The sequence below is a fragment of the Carassius carassius genome, chromosome 20 (assembly GCF_963082965.1).
Source record: "Carassius carassius chromosome 20, fCarCar2.1, whole genome shotgun sequence".
Lineage (NCBI taxonomy): Eukaryota > Metazoa > Chordata > Actinopteri > Cypriniformes > Cyprinidae > Carassius > Carassius carassius.
This window is the reverse complement of record NC_081774.1, coordinates 16280528-16302037: the sequence shown is the minus strand read 5'-3', so window position 1 is coordinate 16302037 and position 21510 is coordinate 16280528. Positions and strand designations below refer to the sequence as shown.

The 21510-nt window shown below is 36.2% G+C and overlaps 1 protein-coding gene and 1 long non-coding RNA gene across 3 annotated transcripts; both read right to left on the bottom strand.

The window, feature by feature from the left end:
* Positions 1-26: 26 nt before the first annotated feature.
* LOC132096475 (uncharacterized) lies at positions 27-590 on the bottom strand. The gene is made up of 2 exons (XR_009422589.1): positions 451-590; positions 27-418 (listed from the first exon to the last, which is right to left on the bottom strand). It is a non-coding gene; the product is annotated as an uncharacterized LOC132096475 (long non-coding RNA).
* A 2-nt stretch (positions 591-592) lies between these two features.
* On the bottom strand, positions 593-14222 carry si:dkey-181m9.8 (uncharacterized). Of its 2 annotated transcripts, none has more exons than XM_059501850.1 (21): positions 13783-14222; positions 13336-13426; positions 12245-12310; positions 11968-12113; positions 11712-11878; positions 11492-11583; positions 10599-10769; positions 10391-10495; positions 6575-6796; positions 6383-6474; positions 6106-6288; positions 5258-5437; positions 5075-5173; positions 4879-4968; positions 3936-4050; positions 3727-3845; positions 3537-3650; positions 3375-3438; positions 3138-3231; positions 2874-3042; positions 593-1182 (listed from the first exon to the last, which is right to left on the bottom strand). In XM_059501850.1, the coding sequence occupies exons 1-21, from the start codon at positions 13825-13827 to the stop codon at positions 1012-1014; spliced, it is 2595 nt and encodes an 864-aa protein (XP_059357833.1). In that variant the 5' UTR covers positions 13828-14222; the 3' UTR covers positions 593-1011. The 2 variants fall into 2 exon arrangements, with proteins under 2 accessions (XP_059357833.1, XP_059357832.1); XM_059501849.1 differs by having other exon boundaries at positions 11968-12134; positions 13783-14221.
* Between the last annotated feature and the right edge of the window lie 7288 nt (positions 14223-21510).

The following is a 21510-nucleotide window of genomic DNA, read 5'->3' as shown; positions in this document are numbered from 1 at the left end:
CCATAAAAATCAGATACAGACCATGCTTATGGCACGATTAAGACTATATTTACATATGAAATGATTACTTGGATTATAAAACATGCTCGCAGGACAGTACAGATGTGTCAGATAAGCTTTGTCCAGAACAAGAAGTTGATTTTTGTAGAAAAAATTCGCTATATTTGCAACACTAAATTCTGAACAATAGTGTCGTTCCTGAATGAATTAGTGAATAAATCAACTGAGTAAATGAATCAGTGACTCGCTCATAATACAACCTTCCTCCGCACAAAAGAGCCAAAGAATGGCTGTCTGGAGCAACTAAAACTGGCAGAGATATTACAAAAAAAATTACAGTCCTAGTGCCAACTGTCTTGGAACAAAGCTCAACCAAATAAATTGAAATACAAAACAAAAGCACAATTATTCGAAGCGGCTGGAAATACACACACACACACACACACACACACACACACACACACACACACACACACACACACACACAATCGCCAGGCTAAGTGTTAATTGCCAGGCTTTTTGTAAACAGAAAAAATGAGACTGTGAGAAAATAGTTGTTTATATTCAGTTATTCACACAGTAAAATTACTAAATCATGCTAATACCCATTTCACAGGGTCCAAAAGTGCAAACTTGTGCCCAGTAAATTGCATATACTGTATCAATTTGATTTAATACACAATCTATATCAAACAGTTAAAGCAAGTAGATCTTCACTGCCAACAATTAGAGAACTTGAGTAGTTCTGAAAGCCACAAGCTTATGTGTTGTAAATATATTAAGTATGATACAGAAACATTAATTCTCATATTGTAAAAACTGATAAAATTCCTGCATCATTGCTGGTTTCTCTGCTCATGCTTCAGCATTATTTCCCCCTGGCATTACATTAAAATTGTGTAGGGGTAAGAAAGACCTTCTTTTTTCATAATACTGTATTGGAAAAACAATTTGGTCACTATGTTAGTGTTAACAATGACAGCAGAGTTGCACATTCAGTCCATGTACCCTTCAATCAGTCAGCAGCAGTAGATGCTGGGAGTCCTCAGGAACTGCCCGGCTTAAGATGGAGAACCATGGAGCTCCAACCGCAGGAGGAGAAGAGGGGGACGGTGTGGGAGGAGCAGCTGCCGTCAATCCAGTAGCTGCCCCACTGGACAGACCAACCCTCTGTTTTAGGATCTGAAAGGATAATAATAATAATCATCATTTTTATTTATATTGCACCTTTCCAACACCCAAGGTTACTTTACAAAGTCAAGTTTAAGGAACAGAACCAAATAAACATCAACATGAAAGCACAATAAACACACTAAGGCTGCAAGTAATAGATAGAGGTTGCTTATATATTACTAAGTTAGGCTAGAGATACAGAAAGGATTCAGATAAACATGTCTATAACAAGGTACAATTTACAGACCGACAACTGAAGTTATATTCAAATAAAATGTTTTTATTTTAAAAGGTTTTAAAGGAGAGAAGGGAGGACAAACACTTAATTTGGGAATGGCAGTCACAATCATCATATTTACTGACTTAATCGTCATACACACAATTTCAATGTCACGGTGTTAACCTATGTGCATTGTATGTATGATTTTAATTGATTGAATTGATTGTAAAACAAATACTGCTAGGTAGAATATTTAAAATCTCAAAATAATTACAAATATATAAAATATTTAATATTTTAATATGTAATATTTTTAAAGTGCCCCTATTATGCCATTTCCAACATTGCCTTTTATGCAGTGTTTAATATAGCTGTATGTGAATGTAAACTATCTGCAAAGTTGGAAGGCTAAAAATGCACGATACATAAAGTTATTGCCTCCCGAAATAAAGAATTGACTCAGTATAGTCTAAACGAGTCATTAGTAATTCGAATCCCACTTCCGTGACGGCTACAAGTCACAGGGTAACACATTTGCATAATGTGCGCCTATATTCTATGTTGGCTGGCCGTGAACTTGACCCCGCCCACAAACACGTAATTTTACTGCCGACAGCTTCTCTAATCTCGGGGGTTCAATGCGGGATTCACAAAATGCTTGCTGTTAAAAGATGGATCGGTATCCTGTTAATTTATAACCTGATAAATTATAGATGTTTATATTTTCTATTGAGAATTCAAAATTACCATTTTAAATTATTGTTACTCAAAAGAACTTTTGAAATAGGCACATTGTTTCCGACAGGGTTGCCAGGATTTCACAACAAAACCCACCTAATTGCTACTTAAAACTAGTCCAAGACTAGCCAAATTGCATTTTTGGGGGGGGGGGCATTAAAAATCACGTTCCAGGGTAAAAGGGTAAAATTTGCATTAAATATAACATTATCAGGGTGGCTTTGACCCGCTGACATGAAAAACCAACCCGCTACAACAATGATAAAGTCGCCCAATTCTGCGGGAAAGCCGCATACATGGCAACACTGGTTTCTGACATAGCTGTACACCGTAGACCAATCACAACAGACTAGGCCATCTGACCAATCAGAGCAGAGCAGGCTCACGGAAAGGAGGGGTTTAGAGAGACGGAATCTTTAAACTGCTGAGAATCTTTCGTGTTTTTGGACCTTGAATGCATTTAATCCTATTATATAAGACTCCCAAAACAATATTAGGAACTGTAAAAATGGCATATTAGGGGCACTTTAATGGTGCATTCAGTAGTTTGGTGTGGTTAACACCCCCACCCCACCACCACCACCCAAATAATTGTGTAGACCGCTCTATAAAAACTTACATTTACACAATACACAAGATATGGTTTATGCTCTGATTGAAATAACTGTTATCATCTCAAATAACAGGATTTGTCAGTTTAACAATACAGTGTGCAGATGATGCTTTACTTTTACAGACTGACCTGCCGAAGTCTGTCCTCGTACCGTCGATCCGGTTCTAAAGGTTGCTTGTCTGGGACTGGCACTTTCCAGCGGTCCATTTCTGCCCTCAACTCTACACCATCTAACAGTACCACAGGATCTAGTGCATTGTTGTTTATTAGCTCCACCAGACACTCTTTATAATGTACCCTAAACGAGAGCATAACATTTGAGAAAATCTCTTGAGTTTGTTGTACTTCTGGAAGAACACAGTATGTGAATAATAAAGAACGAGCATTACTTACGTGCAGTAACCACTGTACTCTGGGAGAGCTGGGCGTCCACATGGCTCCTCCTTCACAGCTCCTGATTCTTGGACCTCCATTACACCACAAATCCCTACAAGGGACACATAAACGTACTGTATTTCAACTGTACTGTGACTTATGTAAATGCAGTGAAATTAATATTGTTTGGGCCAACATTTTGGTGCATAATTAATCTGAACATACTATATTCACATGTCAAAACAAAAGATGTACCTTTAGAGTGTCTCCCCGCTGTATTTTTGGGGCTGAACATGAGGGGATGCGGTACCCCATAGTGCTGAAAACATAAATAAAAGTAGTTTAGCCAGTTTTACTGTGGCAGGGTATAATGGGGGCTTCCTGTTGATGCTAGACCACAGTAAAGACGTGTGTCACCTGCAGCAGGGTCCGTAGTCTCAGGACACTCCAGTCTCTCAGATGATAAAGGCAGTTTCGAGGGTGATGAGCATGTAACCCCTTAGCTCCGCACTCGTTAGAAAAATTACAGGCCTGCAAGGACAACATATGCTCTGATACAGAGCTCTGTGGTAACTATAATGACGACTGCTGAGAGAACTAAACTTACAGAGCCTTGTTTAAATGGCTGACTGCAGCCTCCGCAGAACTCATGCTGGCACTGAGTGCATTTGAAATGCAAACAGCCTCCTCTGGCCAGGAAGAAGCGAAATTTGCATTTTGGACAGTCTGAAAGGAGCAAGGAGAACGTTATAACCTGGGAAAGTTCCAAAAAAACACTTTGAACCTAGAACCTTCAGTGAGCGTTTTTTGTTTGACCTATTTTGTTCCTGCTGAGAAGCTGCTCCAGCCTTGAGTTTTGGTATTCGGGGCTGTTGAGTTGCTCCCACTCTTTGAACTTCTCGCATGAGATTCCTTCATGCTGTGGAGCCCACTAGACAACAAACATCCAGATCAACAGCATCCATCAATATGAGATTACAAGCACCAGCACAATGCAGGGGCTCAACAGTAAGGATTGTTTAGTTCAGGAGTTTACTTGTCTGGCTGACATATTCAAAGACCCAAATTCTACATTTAATTTACATTTATGTATTTAGCAGACTCTTTTATTCAAAGCGACTTACAGTGTATTCAGGCTATACATTTTTTTACCAGCATGTGTGTTACCTGGGAATCGAACCCACAACCTTTTGCGCTTCTAATGCAATGCTCTACCCCATGTGCCACAGGAACTTTATACAATTCCTAGAATGTCTGTTTAAATGTCCCAGAAACTATTTTTAGTAATGTATTTATACATGCACTGCCATCAAAAGCACAGTAATATTGGGAAACATTATTACAATTATTATTATTTTTTTTTTTTAATTTTTAAAATAACAAGGCTGCATTTATTTAATCAAAAATAGTAATATGGTAAAATACAATTACAATCAGAAACATTTCTTATTATTATCAAAGATGTAAACAGTAAATAAATGTCTTTACTATAACTTTTAATCAAAAGTTAAAATTTAAAATTAAATTTAATTTATGCATTTAGCAGACGCTTTTATCCAAAGCGACTTACAGTTTACTATTGATAAAATCTTACTGGCCACAAACTTTTGAACGGTTGTGTAAATATTGGTTTTCATTAATTGCTAAGTTAATATTTATACAGAATATTGAGTTTAATAGCTTGCATCCCAGACCTTTATTTGACAGATAAAAACCTCACACTTATGTTGTAAGACTAAGGCACATGATGTAAACCTACCGGCCTTTTACATTGAAAGCATGTGCTTTTCCTACAGCTGGGGCAATCCATTCTCAGCCTGTCTGCTTCATGAAGGAGCCCAAAGGAACACTAAAAAATAAGGATGACTTTACAAAAATATAAGCAGACATAAATCTCTATCATGGTCAGACCTGAAATTATACTGTATAAAGTATATGTGAATAACAGAACTTACATGTGCACACCAACGGAAGTTGGGCATTTCCTGCAGTGCCTGGTCTCTGAGCTTCCTCTGGAAGAGCTCATGGATCTGGGGCTCCAAATAATACCTGATCTACAGATACAGAATGATTTACAGTTATTAATATTCTATATTCAATTTCATATGGTCCGGAAAAACATGTTTGGTGCTCCACACCTGTGTGTCGAGTAAACTGAAGTACTCCATAGACTCCTCCCTGCGGCCTCTTTGTACATCAGGAAGATTACAGAGGGGACACACAGCATGTACTATATTCTTCTCCTTAATGACAGAGGAGAAGTACTTCTTAAAACAGTTCTCACAGAATGTGCAAGAGCAGTGTGTCATGGTGACCATCTGAAAAAAGAAAAGAGAGGAAGATACTACATTCAGGAATGAAAGATAAGCCTACTGTGTATTATTCACATGTGTAAAATAATATGATATAACTAAGGTCTTAAGACCAAAGAGAGAGAGAGAGAGAGAGAGAGAGAGAGAGAGAGAGAGAGATTTATATAAAATACAAAATAATACATAATGGCCCAGTGAAATACAACGATAAGTCCAGAAAAACATTCATCACAATAATTAAATTATATTCTAATAATTTAATTTGATAATATTTTTAAAAGTCACTAAAGAGAGAACTAAAGCTGCATATATTATATTAAAAATACATTATGTTTGAAATGAAATTATTACTGTTAAATTTTTCTACAGCTTAAAAATATCTGCTTTCTATTTTAATATATTTTAAAATGTAATTTACTCCAGTGATGGCAAAGCCAGATTTTCAGCAGCCATTACCCCAGTCTTCAGAAATCATTATAATGTGCCGATTTGGTCCTCAAGAAACTTAATTTCATTAAAAAAATAATTCAAAAAAAATTCTTACTGACCTCAAACTTTAGAATAGTAGTGTGTTAATTATCATCAAATGATGATAAAACCATATAATGCATAATAATTTGAGTTAGATGAGGCTCCATATGGTTAGGTCAAGAACACAATTAATTTAATCTCACCCTGTTGAAAGATACTTGCTCCTGGCATATAGGGCAATCGTGGCAGAGATATTTGAGGGCTGAGGGGAGGTCTCGGCATGACTGCACTGCTTCCAGGACATCTTTTGAGCTGAAACTGCACCCTTCCAGACTCAAGATGCTCCTAAACATTTCAGCTTTCTCACCTTGGACTCCACCTGGGATCTGAGAGTAGGAGTTTTTTTTGTGTAGTGCAATCCTCTACAAAATGAGTGAGTAAAAAACGGCGAAGGGCTATCCTGATTTGGCCTCCTCTTACCTCTATATCTTCAAACCTTTTCAGTTGAATAGGAAATTGCTGCTCATTAATAGTAATCACCCTGTCAGGATGCCTCAGAACATGCTCTGCATCTGAAAACAGAAAAACAAACAAAACCAAAAGACCACTAAACCTTTAATTGAAAAAGTAAATTTTTCTTTAGTGGAGCTTATCAGTGATGTCCCATAGTACCTCTTTTGTGTCTGAAGAGCACCCAGGCTTGGTCTGGCTGTCCTGCAGGGTACTTGACATCCAGAACCTCTCCGCCCGCATTCTGCCTCCGCTGGAAGAAGATAGTGAGCTTGTTCTTCATCTTGCTGGGAGAGACGCCGACAGGAAGCCCGCTCACCACCACCTTGTGATGCTCATCCACTAACCCTGAATGAACTCCACCACCCCAATCATGCCACACATCTTTATGAAAAAATCAAAGTCTGTATTAGTTCAGTGTAACATCTGCATTGTTTTACACAATGGTGTGTAAGAGGCCCCAGTACAAACTGGAAAAACAGTTTAATCACTTCCATGTTATGCTGAACATATGTTTAATACATATATTAAATTCAGACAATGAAAAGTGCATCCAGCAACTAGATCCGCTGAAACTGATTCCAGTGTTAATGTACTTCTGACTACAACAGGATGTGTGTCGAACATATTTAAGCTGCTTGATTTGCTACTTTGTAGTGCTTTCGAGTGCAACACTTGGGTTCTGGAAGTAAAATCCTATTTATTTTCTCCATTGATTTTTAACTATGCCTTATAAACAGTCAAAGAGGTCATTATTCAAAAGTATATTTTGTTGAAGCCATCAAATGGCTTTATTTCAACTTAATTTTTAAATAATCGTAGTAAAAGTAGAATTTCTCCTAACTGACCTGTGATTCTACAAATAAATATCCCCCAGTCAGACAAATGCAACAAGCAAATCATGCTGAAGGAACTCTTGAGCGGCCCTCTCCCAACACCCATTAAGCATATTCTGCAATATTCTACTTGTTTGATAACCATAAACATTTTTTAAACCATTTAAAAATTTGACTCTATGTTATGTTGATTTTTCTGAAGTAAATAACGTGAATAAATGTGACTATTCACAAGTTTTTAATTATGGTATAGTTCTTGGAAATAATACGTAACGTTTTAATCGCAATAAGGTTTGGGCTTTGTTACTTTTTATTATATCACAAAGCCTCAGGCTTCTGTCACTTTTAAAATAAAATACAAACAATAAATGTTTTTTAAGCTATTTAATCTGTAGTGAGATATTCACCTCCTTTCATGCGGTATGCATGTGAATCAATTATATTTTCCTGTTTAATATTTGCAGCATGAAAATAATAACGAATAAATATTTGAGTGCATGTTGAAAAAAAAAAACAGAACAATTTAATACAAACGAGTATCTTGTGAAATAAATCTCATCAGTAAGCCTATTGCTGTTTTTCATTTTAGACGTGAAGAATGACAGCCAGGTGCCACATACTTTTTATTATTAATATTTTGGTGGAGTGTACAAGTGTAATATATTCAATTTTACATCATGCAATGTAACATGATTTCATTGTCGTAATTTTGACTTAATTCCAAAAATATTATGATGCTAATCTTTATTTTATTTTTATTTTTTGAGAAGGATAAACTGACAAAAAACTCCCTTGGTTTGGCGGGCCCGTATAAGTACTACCTACTTTTTTTCATGGGAGGTAGCTAAATCTGACGGGGTAGCAGAGATGGACAGAACACCGGCCCGGAGCGTGAAGTGCAGTTTAAGCACAGGCCAGCGAGGGAAGGGATACAATGCCAGAGGGTACCGTCAATAACTGTAGAACTGTGGACATGCTCATTTTTTTAATAAAAATATGAAATAGGTTATTGTTATAAATACAGACATTAAAATGAATGTTCAAGTTAGTGCCATCATTCAGGCTGTTCAAAACATGTTTTAGCGCGTACTGTGTTTTAAGCCTAATATTCATGTCTGAATTAATCTGTTCTAATCTTAATTAATCTGTAAACATTTTTAAAAATGCTTTGAATGTTCATGCTCAATTTAAAAATAGAAATGTCCTAGGCTCCTACAGCCTTAGCAGTTGATAATAGATGGACTGTTATGTTAAAAAGTGCCGTCATTCGATTTTGTTATATTATGTTTCAGCAATCATACAGCCATCAGTTGGCTTGGGTTAGGATAGACCTTTCTTTAATGAATTAAACAGTTTGTTATCATACAGTTTGAAAGCCTGAACAGTCTCTCTCCCTCTCTCTCTTTTTATGGGTGTGTGTTTATGGGTGCGTGAGTGCGTGGGTGCATGAGCGGGAGGGGTGCGATTATCAACTACTAATCGAATAATACCCAGCAATTATCGATTATTACTTTTGCTTGAAATGCACATCCCTAATATATATATATATATATATATATATATATATATATAGATAGATAGATAGATAGATAGATATAACTTACACAGTGAAGACTAATTCATTTACACAATGTGTTTCTTATTTATTGCTGTTTTTGTCCTGTTGCTTGTAATTAGTTTCTTGTTCTTATTTCATCACTGACTGTTTATGTATCTCCAGTGAGCTTGAGGTTTTTTTTTTACATTTTTTATTGTATTAGTTTGATATTGACATTGGTGACAAGGATTATGAAAATGGTATCTATTAGGGCTGGGATAAACGATTATTTTTTAAACGATTAATCTAGCGATTATTTTTTTCGATGCATCGATTAATCTAACGATTAATTTTCCCAGACCGATTCGATTTCGATTATCTCCCCATTAATTGACTACTAACAATTTATACATGTTGATTTACATATCTGAATGAAAAAAACATGAATTCCTTAACATTGCAATATATGTTTATTGCTCTTAAAATTACAAAATAAAAGACTGACTAAGAATGCATTACTTTGCACTTGTATAGAGATAGCATTCAATAAAACCTTGAAAACACACAGCTTACTGAAACAAGCTTACTGAACACATAGGGCCTAGCTTACTGAAAAAAAGTTCTTCTTTCAGATGAAAATAACAACAACTTGATGTCTAGCATTCAATAAAAAATTCACCCAAAATACTTGTTTAGAGCAATTGAAAGAATACAGTAACCAATGTAAACTTTAGGGCTTTAAGCTAATACAGAGAGTGCTTTTCCAAAAAAAAAAGAAGAAAAAATGGAGAAAAAAAAATCTCCGAATGCTCCACGTGAAACTTTGGCGTTCCGCCCTTTTTCTATCGTCACATGTCTAATGATTTTGGTTAATATTCACGAGGGGAGGGGGGTGGGGGAAGAGAGAGCGCTCGTGTAGTTTGAAGACTGTGAGTGAAACTGCGCGTGAAACTTAGGTGTTTCGCCCTTTTTCTATCGTGTTTAATGATTTTGATTAATATGCACAAGAGAGAGAGAGCAAGAAGCGCTCGTGTTGTTTGAAGACTGTGAGTGCGCGCGCAGCCGGGGCTCTCTCTCGTACGCGCCCTGTCACTGTCACTCACCGATCAAATAAGGCTTTGACAGCCGCCAAAAAAAAAGATCAATGCAGAAAAACCCCTGGATTGGTTATATAACGTTGGACAGAATGTTGATCCGGCCATCGCGTATATTCAGCGCACATAAGGTAAACGTTTTGCAAACGTTTTTAGAGAAATAAAAACAGGTCGACGAATCGATGCGCATATTTTGCGTCGACGTATTTTTTGCGTCGACGTCATCGATGACCTCGACGCGTTGTCCCAGCCCTAGTATCTATGAAATTAAATATCATAAAAAACCTTATTAAAAGAAAAAAATAAGTATATCAAGATATATATTGTTATCAAGATATACAATTTCTCATATCTCATATAAGATTTTGGTCATATCGCCCACCTCTACTCATTTATGGAAAAAAGATAAATGCAAACACTGGCATGAAGTTAATTTTGTCTCCCCAAAACATACATTTTTTACTCACCTCATGAAGTCTTAAAAAACACTGCTAAATGATGTGTGATTTACCTCTCTTACTGGTGCTCAACTGGTACATGTTGACAACTCTTTGTAATTGAAGGCTTTTGAACAGATCGTCTATGTCATCAACATTAGAAGCATTGCTGGTGGTAGCTGAAGCAGAGATAATCCTTAATTAATTAAAAAAATTAAGAAGGGGGTTTTAAAATATTACAGCTGAATAATAATAAAAAAAATAAAAATAAAAACATATTACCTGAGGCAGGAGAAATAAATGGGTTTGTTTGGTGGTTAACCTCCAAAGCTTGTGCACCAAATGTGATCCCGAAATCCAGCAGCTCTTGCGTGTATGATCTCCTTACCCCGCTCATCTCTGTTTCACTGGCTCGATTTAGCTTCATCTGGGACTTTGTACTCTTGGGTAGGCCTAGGGAAAGAAACCTTATGGTTAGCCAGGAATAGAAAATGAAAGTCTGAAACTATTTACGGCATTAAACCAATAAATTTAAACATTGTATTAGATCAGCATGCTTTCTGCTTCCAAGATGGAGATTTCAGCTAGGTCTACCAACCCACTAAAGATCATAAATTCATACATGCTCTGACACACTCAGCTGTGGTGATCATTTGAAACAAAATGCCTTCTATTTACTGCAAATAAAATTTTTCATTTATTAAAATTAATCTTAATATGTAAAATAAAATCTAAAAATTATATATATATATATATATATATATATATATATATATATATATATATATATATATATATATATATATATATAAATGAAAAATATATATTTCACAACATTTCTCATTTTCATTTAGTTCAACTTTATGTACTAAAATAACTGAACATAAAATTTTTATGGACATAAAAAAAAGAAAAAAAAAGAAACACACACACACACACAGACACACACACACACACACACACACACACACACACACCAAACTTCCTAAAGGAAAACTAATAATAAAATACTAATAAAAATAAAATAAAAACTACTTCAACATATTCAAAATTATAATAGTATCTCAGTGATACTAAAATTGGTATATAGAGAGTGCAATTTTTTTAATATAAAACTGAAAATCTAGTGAACAATTCATGCAGGACTACTATTCAGCAGAAAAATCAATGTTTACTGTTGCTGGTATGCTGAGGCACAGATGAGATGGATGCTCCATGTTGAGCTGTTGACATTTTTTGCACTGAACTGCTGCCTGTATGAGGCCAGCTGCGGCACAAACAAACAAAAAGAAAGACTGAAGATTACATAAGTATCCTGAGAGAAACTTAACTGAGAGACTAGTGTCGAATGCTTTTGATAAGAATGACTGAATTGAAACTCAAACAAGCACTGACCTGCCATAAGATGAAACAGGATTCGGTTGAACTACAAGTTCAGCTGGCAGGTGTTTTGCTTGAGAATGTATTGGAGGGTTTCGGACTGGATAGGTGGCAAAAAGAGGAGTTTCACGTTGAAAGGCGGCAATCATCTCTTCCAAAACTATCGACAAGTTTGACCAGCCCTGGAAATCAAACATTTAAATCCAGAGTGAAATATTAAAATGATTAACTTCAAATAAGTCAACGTGCAATAACTACAGAACTGACTTACAATCTTCCAGTTGCTGAGACAGTGGAGAAGAACGCGACCGTTGGCATCAACACTGCTGCTTTTAGCATTGATGATCATGGAGGGTGAAGGGCAGACAAAACACCTGGGTGGGTTTTTGGGATGGGTCTCATGGATCCAGATGCAAACTGGAATGTTGTACGTAGCATCTTTGTAACAACATTATACATATTCAATGAGTTTCAATTGGTGGAAAGCAATTACAGACTCTGGAAGAGATTAATTACAGGTTACAGTAAAGCTACTGAATCCAAGTTACCTTCATATGTTACAGGAACGGTGCCACCCAGATAAACCAACCTCTTTTTATCATTATTGGGATAGACTGTAGAAAGATAATAGAAACAAACTCAGGAAATACACATTCAAGAAAATGCACACAGTAAGCAAAAAGTCTACATAGCAGTTACAGTTGTTTTGAAAGAATATTTGTGGATTATATAGGAGACAGGGACTTGTCAGTCCATCCACCCACGAATATTTTACAGTGTACAGTGTAAGTCTATTCCATTATAGGCACAAACTAGGCCCATTCATACCAAAAGAACGAAAACTGTAATGATAACTACATTACCATTCAAAAGTTTGGACTTTGGAGCCAGATAAATAAAAGAAAAAAATATAACTATACACATAACTGAATGAAATATTAATAAATAAAATATTTAATCAGCAAGGACCCATTAAACTGCTCTAATGACATCAGAGACATTTATAATTGTATTAATTGTCTAAGTAATCAAATAATCTATTTTAATTAAATGCTTCCTTTAAACTTTCTTTTCATCAAATATTTCTGAAAGTAGCATTATGACTTGGTAACAAATATGGTGTTGAACATAGTTTAGAGAAAAAGAAACCAATGTAGAGCCATGTATAATGTATAAACAGTAATTATAACACACAAAGAAATTCATGGCTTTTCATGTTCCATGTTTGCTGTTCTTAAAGAAACACATAGAAGAAACTAGTGTTTGGGGAAACAAAAAAAGTTGAAATAAATTTTGTTAAAATAGTTTTTTGACTTTTGTCTGCATGCACCGTGTGCCCTTGTGGTTTTGCCGTGTTCACTGCTATTGCAAAAATGTGATATGGTATTGAGGTTTCAGTTTTAGTTCAGAATTCACAAGCATTTTAATTTTTGTTTGAGTTTTAAATTAAAATTTGATTTGACCTAGTTATTAAGACAGCCTTGTAACAATTTTCCTAATGTCACAACTAGCCCCAATTCCCATACAGTGAAATGACAGCCACACTCTAATCCATGTAACTACTGCTAATTAATTAAACTACACAGGTTCACAGATATCTGTTGCCAGACCCCTGGAGTGCTTTCAAAGATAAACTTACGGTAACAGTCCACATATAGCTGCAGGTGTGGGAAGTCTGCAGAGACGTCTTTGATTTCATCAAGCACCTCTTTTGGGAAACAGTAATTACACTATTGAGAAAATATGGAGATGGTCATCAGTAAACAAGATGATCCTGATGCACCACAATCTCAACAAGACAAATTTAACATACAGCTATTGTGTTTACAACAAAAGTTTGGTAACATGGTATTAATCATCACTGCCAAAACAATGTTTAAAATATGAGAGAAGATTCTGAAAGGAGAAACAATATTGTATATAAGGCAGTTTATAATTACTTCAGACCTGACAACTATATTCAAATATCTAGTTCAGTATGTCCTCCTTTATACTGAAGTAGTTACCGGTAATTAACTTATTAGCTCATGAACAATTACAGTCTGGTAAACCATAGATCCCTCGCTAGTGTTGACAGTAAACATACCTCGAGAAGTGTTTGATACTCCAGATCAGCTGTAACGCGCGACATCCTCTAACTGCACATGCACCGCTCCTGCACTCTGCGTCAAGTAATTTTACAATAAAAGCGGCAAATCATATCTGTTGCTTCTTCCATTGCTTAAGTTTACATGTCATTCAGCCAGTTTTGGTTTCTTTTGCCAAGAACGTCACTACTTCTCGTTGATACCGAAAGTTCAAGTGTGGCTGCAGAAGTCTGCCATATTGAGTGTGGCAGGAAGTTAGCTGTTTGAGTTTTTCTTGTCTATTATTTTCCGGTATTTGTTTTTCAAAAGTTATCCGTTTTTCAGCTGAACTGAATTTGTGTTCTAGATAACGACACGGAGATACAGGCGGTCAGGCTCATATTAAAACGATATTCCTGATTGTCGAGCCTATGGACATAAACACGTCCACTGATGTAGTAGCAGTAGGCCTACCGCTGGATGTCAGTATAACACATACAATCTCTATCTCTCCATCACTGCACTAGTGCTCCTAACACAGAGAAAGAACCTTTAATTTAAATTTTTTATTTTTTACCTTAAACCACATAAACACATCACATTACACCAAATAGACAAAATAATGTTCTTTTTAGCAACGTCATACGACCCCTTTAATAAAAGGAAAGTCCATTTGCTTGCAAATTCATTTTACCACACATTTAGTTTTGCAGGGGGAAAATGCAGACTGCAATGTATTGTGCAATACTGATAGAACATGTATTATGAAGCAACAAAGCTGAAAAGCACAAAAGCTTGTGTAATAAGGAATTATTTAAAATTAGCCTTTTTATTTTCTTTAAAAGGCAATCTGAACATGTTGACAAAATGTTTTCACAAAAGAGGTATATTTTTAAATTAATAACTTGCTTCTGTCAGGTCATGACTAATGTTTCTTGAAAATACAGGTGCATTTCGATAAATAAGAATGTTGTGGAAAAGTTAATTTAAGTAATTCAACTCAAATGTATTAAATGTATATGTATTAAATGTAAATGTAAATGTATTAAATAAATTCAATGCACACAGACTGAAGTAGTTTAAGTCTTTGGTTCTTTTAATTGTGATGATTTTGGCTCACATTTAACAAAAAACACGATCTCAACTAATTAGAATGTAGTGACATGCCAATCAGCTAATCAACTCAAGACACCTACAAAGGTTTCCTGAGCCCCCTGAATCATGGGGAAGACTAATGATCTGACAGTTGCAAAATGACAGAAGACAATAATTGACTCCCTTCACAAGTAGGGTAAGCCACAAACATTAATTGTCAAAGAAGCTGGCTGTTCACAGAGTGCTGTATCCAAGCATGTTAGCAGAAAGTTGAGTTGAAGGAAAAAGTGTGGAAGAAAAAGATCCAACCGAGAAAACTGCAGACTTATGAGGATTGTCAAGCAAAATCGATTCAAGAATTTGAGTGAACTTCACAAGGAATGGACTGAGGCTGGGGTCAAGGCATCAAGAGCCACCACACAACTGGCTACAATTGTCGTATTCCTCTTGTTAAGCCACTTCTGAACCACAGACAATGTCAGAGGCGTATTACCTGAGCTAAGGAGAAGAAGAACTTGACTGTTGCCCAGTGGTCCAAAGTCCTCTTTTCAGATGAGCAAGATTTATATTTAATTTGGAAACCAAGGTCCTAGAGTCTGGAGGAAGGGTGGAGAAGCTCATAGCTTAAGTTGCTTAAAGTCCAGAGTTAAGTTTCAGTCTGTGATGATTTGGGGTGCAATGTCATCTGCTGGTGTTGGTCCATTGTGTTTTTTGAAAACCAAAGTCACTGCACCCATTTACCAAGAAATTTTGGAGCACTTCATGCTTCCTTCTGCTGACCAGCTTTTTGAAGATGCTGATTTAATTTTCCAGCAGGATTTGGCACCTGCCCACACTGCCAAAAGCTCCAAAAGTTGGTTAAATGACCATAGTGTTGGTGTGCTTGACTGGCCAGCAAACTCACCAGACCTGAACCCCAGAGAGAATCTATGTCAAGAGGAAGATGAAAAACAAGAGACCAAACAATGCAGATGAGCTGAAGGCCACTGTCAGAGAAACCTGGGCTTCCACACCACCTCAGCAGTGCCACAAACTGATCACCTCCATGCCACGTCGAATTGAGGCAGTAAATAAAAAGCAAAAGGAGCCCCTACCAAGTATTGAGTACATGAACAGTAAATGAATACACTTTCCAGAAGGCCAACAATTCACTAAAAAATTTTTTATTTATTATTTTATTTTTATTGGTCTGATATGATATGAAAGATTCTAATTCGTTGAGATTAATTGGTGGGTTTTTGTTAAATGTGAGCCGAAATCATCACAATTAAAAGAACCAAAGACTTAAACTACTTCAGTATGTTTGCTTTGAATTTATTTAATACACAAGTTTCACAATTTGAGTTGAATTACTGAAATAAATGAGTTTTCCACAACATTCTAATTTATTGAGATGCTCCTGTATATTTATTTATATGCATATATATTTAAAAGTTTAACATATATTTAAATCTATATGAAATATGGTTTGGGGGTTTTGAGGGTGAATGTGATGGGATTTTGACAAAATAAAGTAAAAATGTAATGAAATGGTACATTTGCCTTCAGGTAAAGTTCAGGTAAGTTCAGGTAAAGTAGAACATTTCATCCCAAAAATCAATAAAGATCATGTTTCCTAAAACCTTGTAATTGTATTTCCAAACAATTATTCCTTCATAAAACAACTGTTCAAACATTATGAGAAAGAAAAAGTGTTATTCACTGGCCATCTCAGGGTTTTATAGTGACTGACAGCATCTAGAATTTAAGCTCCATGTAGCTGGCCAAAACAATCTTGCGCTATCCTACCAAGATAACACAGACTAATTTTCGGACTTATTTCCCATCCTCCAAGTTAATTTTTTTCCGAACCCATGAGGTGACCAGAACACAGGACTGAGTGGGTGGACAGACAGGCCACAGAAAAAAACAGTGATTTATGATGGAGAGGTACAGATAAGAGAAGCAGTGAAACGAATGTAGTTGTCACTCACTTGTGATGGCATGACCCTGGCTTCCACTGATGACAATGTCTACCTGCCATATGTGATTATGCTATAGTGTGAAGGTGACCGCCAGGAGAATGAGCAAGTCCTCTGAAAGTGGGGCAATGCACTGGGGAAATAGACATTCTGATAGCTGTTATCTTTTGATTTTTAGTATAATTTCAACTTTATTTTCTTTTAGTTATTCCACCAGGTGTTTTAAATATAAAATATTAATTCTATGTTCCCTATACTCACTGAAATATCCTTCTTCTTTCTGATTGGTCAGTTGCAGCTTTCAGCAGTCAAATATTTCCTACTGTTAGCAGCTGCCCATTACAATGCTATATCTTTATATATATCTTCTATGCTAATATTTTAACAGTTTACGTTTCAACATGGAAGCAGGCTACTTACCATGAGACTTCTAGTCATTATGGCTAAATAAATAGAAGAAAAACAAAATGCAATAAATCTAAAACAAACCAGTTATTCACGATTATGATAAGAAATTAACATATGCAACCCCAACCAACATAACAGAATATTCATTTACAGCAAAAAATAACTTGAAGCGACTGACAATGGAAGCCTCACACACTCAAGTTACAAAGTTTCGCCCCTGTGCTTATGATAAAAACAACTAAACTGAAACAAGTGCTACTTTCATATCTTTCATATCACAGACTCATTTTATTCAAACACAGCTTGCACCATCTCAGTTATCGATCCTGACGTGAAGATGGTGTTCGACTCAAATTATGCTGCCTTGTGGACAATTTTCTTCTTGGCGTAAATAATAAAACATATTTATAATCAGTATTTCATTTACACATATTCATTTATTTGGTGAATAGCAGAATAATAAGAACAGTCAGCCATTCATTATCACAAAATAAATTCCTTCAGGCTTTGCATCATGGTGTATTTTGAGACAATGATCAACTGACTGTGCATTGTCCATTAAATATTTCAGCACATTAAAAGTGGCAGTAAGCCTACTAACAAGATTGCTTTTTGCAAAACATTCCAGGACACCAAAAAGGTAATAATTTTTTTCCGACACACTTTCATTTTTTTGTGCGAATCGCCTGGTTGTAGCATAACAGCTTTCTCCAGCCAAGGTGAGATGGTCTCTCAGGTCCAGGCCTCATTGTGCCACTGCCCTACTTCCAGACAATGGAAGCACACTTCATTGCACAGGCTCTTTGGAAACAGCAGGCCTTCTTCGCTACTGCCCCTGGAGTAAATTTACCCCAGCTGTGCATTAAGGCTTGCAAGTCCCCCTCTCTCATCACATACACGTATACAACCACAAAGTGTGCACACAAGGCTTCACAGTCTTTATTGGTTCAGGGTTAGACTGTACACAGCTGCTGCCAGGCTCAAACAGACCACTGCTGTCTGAAGGCCCATTTGAAAACCTCTCTGAGGTTCAATAATGGCGACATTACTAGCAGCTAAGTCTCTTTGTCACATGTGAAGTTTTCCACATGAAAGTGGGCATGCGTTGCACACTTCTGCCTGGAAGGATATAAAAGTCCTGCAGGCATCAAGATCCCTTTAAATTAGTAGGTGTGCAAGACTTTGTGGGGACTGAGAAAGCTAGGCTGCTGGTCCCATCCAAATTGCTCTAATTAAAACCTGGTGTCGGGTGGAGGGCTGTCAGGGTGGGACTGTGAAGTGAAAGCATTCCAAATGGAAAAGACCACAAACTCCCCTTAACAAGGTTTTCGATCTACAAGCTTTAAAATAAAGCAGGCAGAAAGAGTTCCATGCATTGATTTCTTACATACGGTACAAAGACAGTTTCACAATTCAAAATACACACCTAATGATTATACCATTTGCCATACCAGCTTCTCTGGAAAAGTAGTTTAAAAAGCTAGTGCCAAAAATAAGGAATTAAAGAAAAAAGCCAACTTGTTCTTATTTACTGCATGTCTGTATCCACCTTATTTTGCAACATGGAAGTAAGCTATTTTCTGTGAATGCACAGGACCTGGTCCATTAGTTGCTCTGCTACTAGAATAATGAGAGCAGTAAAAGGTAAAACTATTTGCACCACAAACCAGTTTGTGTATGAATATGAGTGTAATAGTACATTTAAGTAATATTATAATATACTGAGTAATATTAATTTATACATGTACTAACTATATGGTTAGGTTTAGGATTAGGGTTTGGCTAGGGTTATTGCATGTAATTATGCATAATTTTGTGCTAATACTGTAGTAAGAATATGTAACATGTGTAACAAAGACATCTTTAAATAAAGTGTTGCTGAATATGATATTGAATTAAAACCATATGATAAGAAATACTAGTTTGCAATATCAAGCAGCATATCAGGCTTTTTTTCACTGCTAAAATAACTGGAAGCAGAAGACCAGAAGTACAAATTGCCACACACATTTTTCTTTTTTTTAAACTAAGTGGCTATATAAGCCAGGCTATGTGCATACATGATAGTGTGGAAATATCTCAGTGCTGTTGACTTTCCGTATGGGTGTATTTACCAAAAATAATGTTTATGCCTTTTTTTTTTGCTTTTGAACTGGTTGAAGGCTAAAGAGGTCTTGTCAGATCCACGCCAGCCCAGGGAGGGGGCACTCTAATGGGGTTTGTCATCTGCTAATGATAGCTCACAGCTGTGAGCCGCCAGAGGTTTAGGGGAGCTTTGCAGGAAGGGAAGGGATCCATAATGATTTGGCATCTCTTAACGAGAGCCAGTGGGCATCCCTGACCAGTGCTCAGCTTGCTTTACTACAGGGAAATGGCAAGAGAGAAACTCCCCACTGGAAAAGAGCAGTCGGCCGTTAACCCTTCAGCCTGCCACAGCACATTTATCATCAGCACCTCTCCAAAGCTATCCACGCCTGCATTAACCCGAAGTAGCGAAGTAATATTAGGACTACTGCCTAAAAAAACCCATCACGTAACAGATGGACAACAGTAAGCTACACTAGATACGAACAGCTACTCTATTATGTATGAACCCACCCGTTAACTGCTACTCTAGATATTCAGTTTTCCATTCAGGGTCTTACCTTTGCATAAATGGTTGTTGTTTTGAATGTCAATGGCTCAATAAAAAACAAGCTACTATTGATTTGTCTATTTTTGTTTAATTGATGAAAATATCTTCTAGCAAATTTAAAATGGAATTATATCGTTGTGCATCTCCAAGCAACACACAGTAGCAGTAGTAGTACAGAGTTTTATTCAATTAAATCAATGCTGAATCAAATATTCAGCTACCAAGGAACATTCTTAGAACTTTGGATAATGTTCTGGCAAATTTCTCACTCTTCCAGTAATGTTAATGGAATGTGCATTCAGAGCTCTCTGGCCTTTACTAATGTACTCAATCTTAGCACAAAAAGTTAGAAGTTAGTTATATATCATGATATAAATATTAATCATTTATATCATTCATGGAAAGCTTTTTTTTTCCTGAAATGTTTTATTTGGGCATTAATTGAATTTTTTTTTATCTTTCAACGTTCAACTTTTGAACTTTCAAATTTCAACATTCAAAAGTAACGTACCTGTGTTTGCTAAATAATAAAATGTAATGTGCCATTAACTTTTACACAAAACAAATTATATTTAAAATTTTAAATTAAAACACTCAAAAACACACTATATTTGAATGTTCAAAGAACATTAAGAAATAATGCTTTTTATAACTAAATAGGAACATTAGCAAAAAAGTCTTAGAACATATTTTTGTTAGAGAAGATACTGGGAAAGTACCTACCTACTTGCACTTTAAAATAACTTTCTATATCTATGTTCAGTAGTTCCATGTAACAAGAAACAATTGAATAAAGTGACCAAAAAAAAAAAACCATTTATTTATTTTATTTTTTTAAATACACTCAAAAATACACACTACATAAAATGTTACACTTTCCCATTAAATTCTATGTAGTATCTAATTAACCTAACTCAGACTTAAAAGTTCCTCAAACTCCCAGATTTACAACTGGTGCTTTGGGAGTGTGTCCATTATATCCACTACCATACGGTAGTGTCATGGTCACCTTCTGTGGCAAAACAAAGATGAGGATAAGCTAAAAAATAAACAGTCTTTAATAAACAATCCAAAGGTGTGACACAAGGCAGTGCAAGACTCACATAAAGCACAACATCAATGTCACATACCAGGGGGGTATTCCAGAAAGCAGGTTATGTGACATACCCGGGTAAGTTTAAGGGTAAGTTAGTGGATAACCTCAACTTTCGGTTCCAAAAATGGAGGTAACTTTCTGGGTATGTATGTAACCATAGGGACTTACTCTCTGAAGATAACCTGCTCGGTAGCAGGTTATGTTCCAGGGTTAGTTTGTTTCAGAAGGTTACTGAGTATGGCGTGCCCTTTTGATGACGATCCTGTGGACGTGGAGGCACAAATTATACGAGGTTTTTTTCGCCGGGAGAGAGTTATAAGACCGCGAATTGATGTATTTTCATTTCCTAATGATTATTTGAAAGAGCGTTATCGATTTTCAAAAGATTCGTTAATTTATTTAACACATCTCTTGAGACCACATATTGCAAATGTCACAAACCGCGGGTCTGCGCTTAGAACAGAGAACATTCTGTGCATATCACTTCGGTTTTTCGCGTCAGGGCATTTTTTGTACAATGTGGGCGATGCAGAGCATGTGGGAAAGGCAACTG

Coding starts and splice junctions, on each gene's coding strand:
- si:dkey-181m9.8 (XM_059501849.1), bottom strand. CDS start 13,827: ATGTCGCGCGTTACAGCTGATCTGGAGTATCAAACACTTCTCGAG. Junction 13,427..13,782: donor AGTATCAAACACTTCTCGAG/GTATGTTTACTG, acceptor TTTTCTCAATAG/TGTAATTACTGTTTCCCAAA. Junction 5,438..6,105: donor AGCAAGTATCTTTCAACAGG/GTGAGATTAAAT, acceptor TTCTTTTTTCAG/ATGGTCACCATGACACACTG.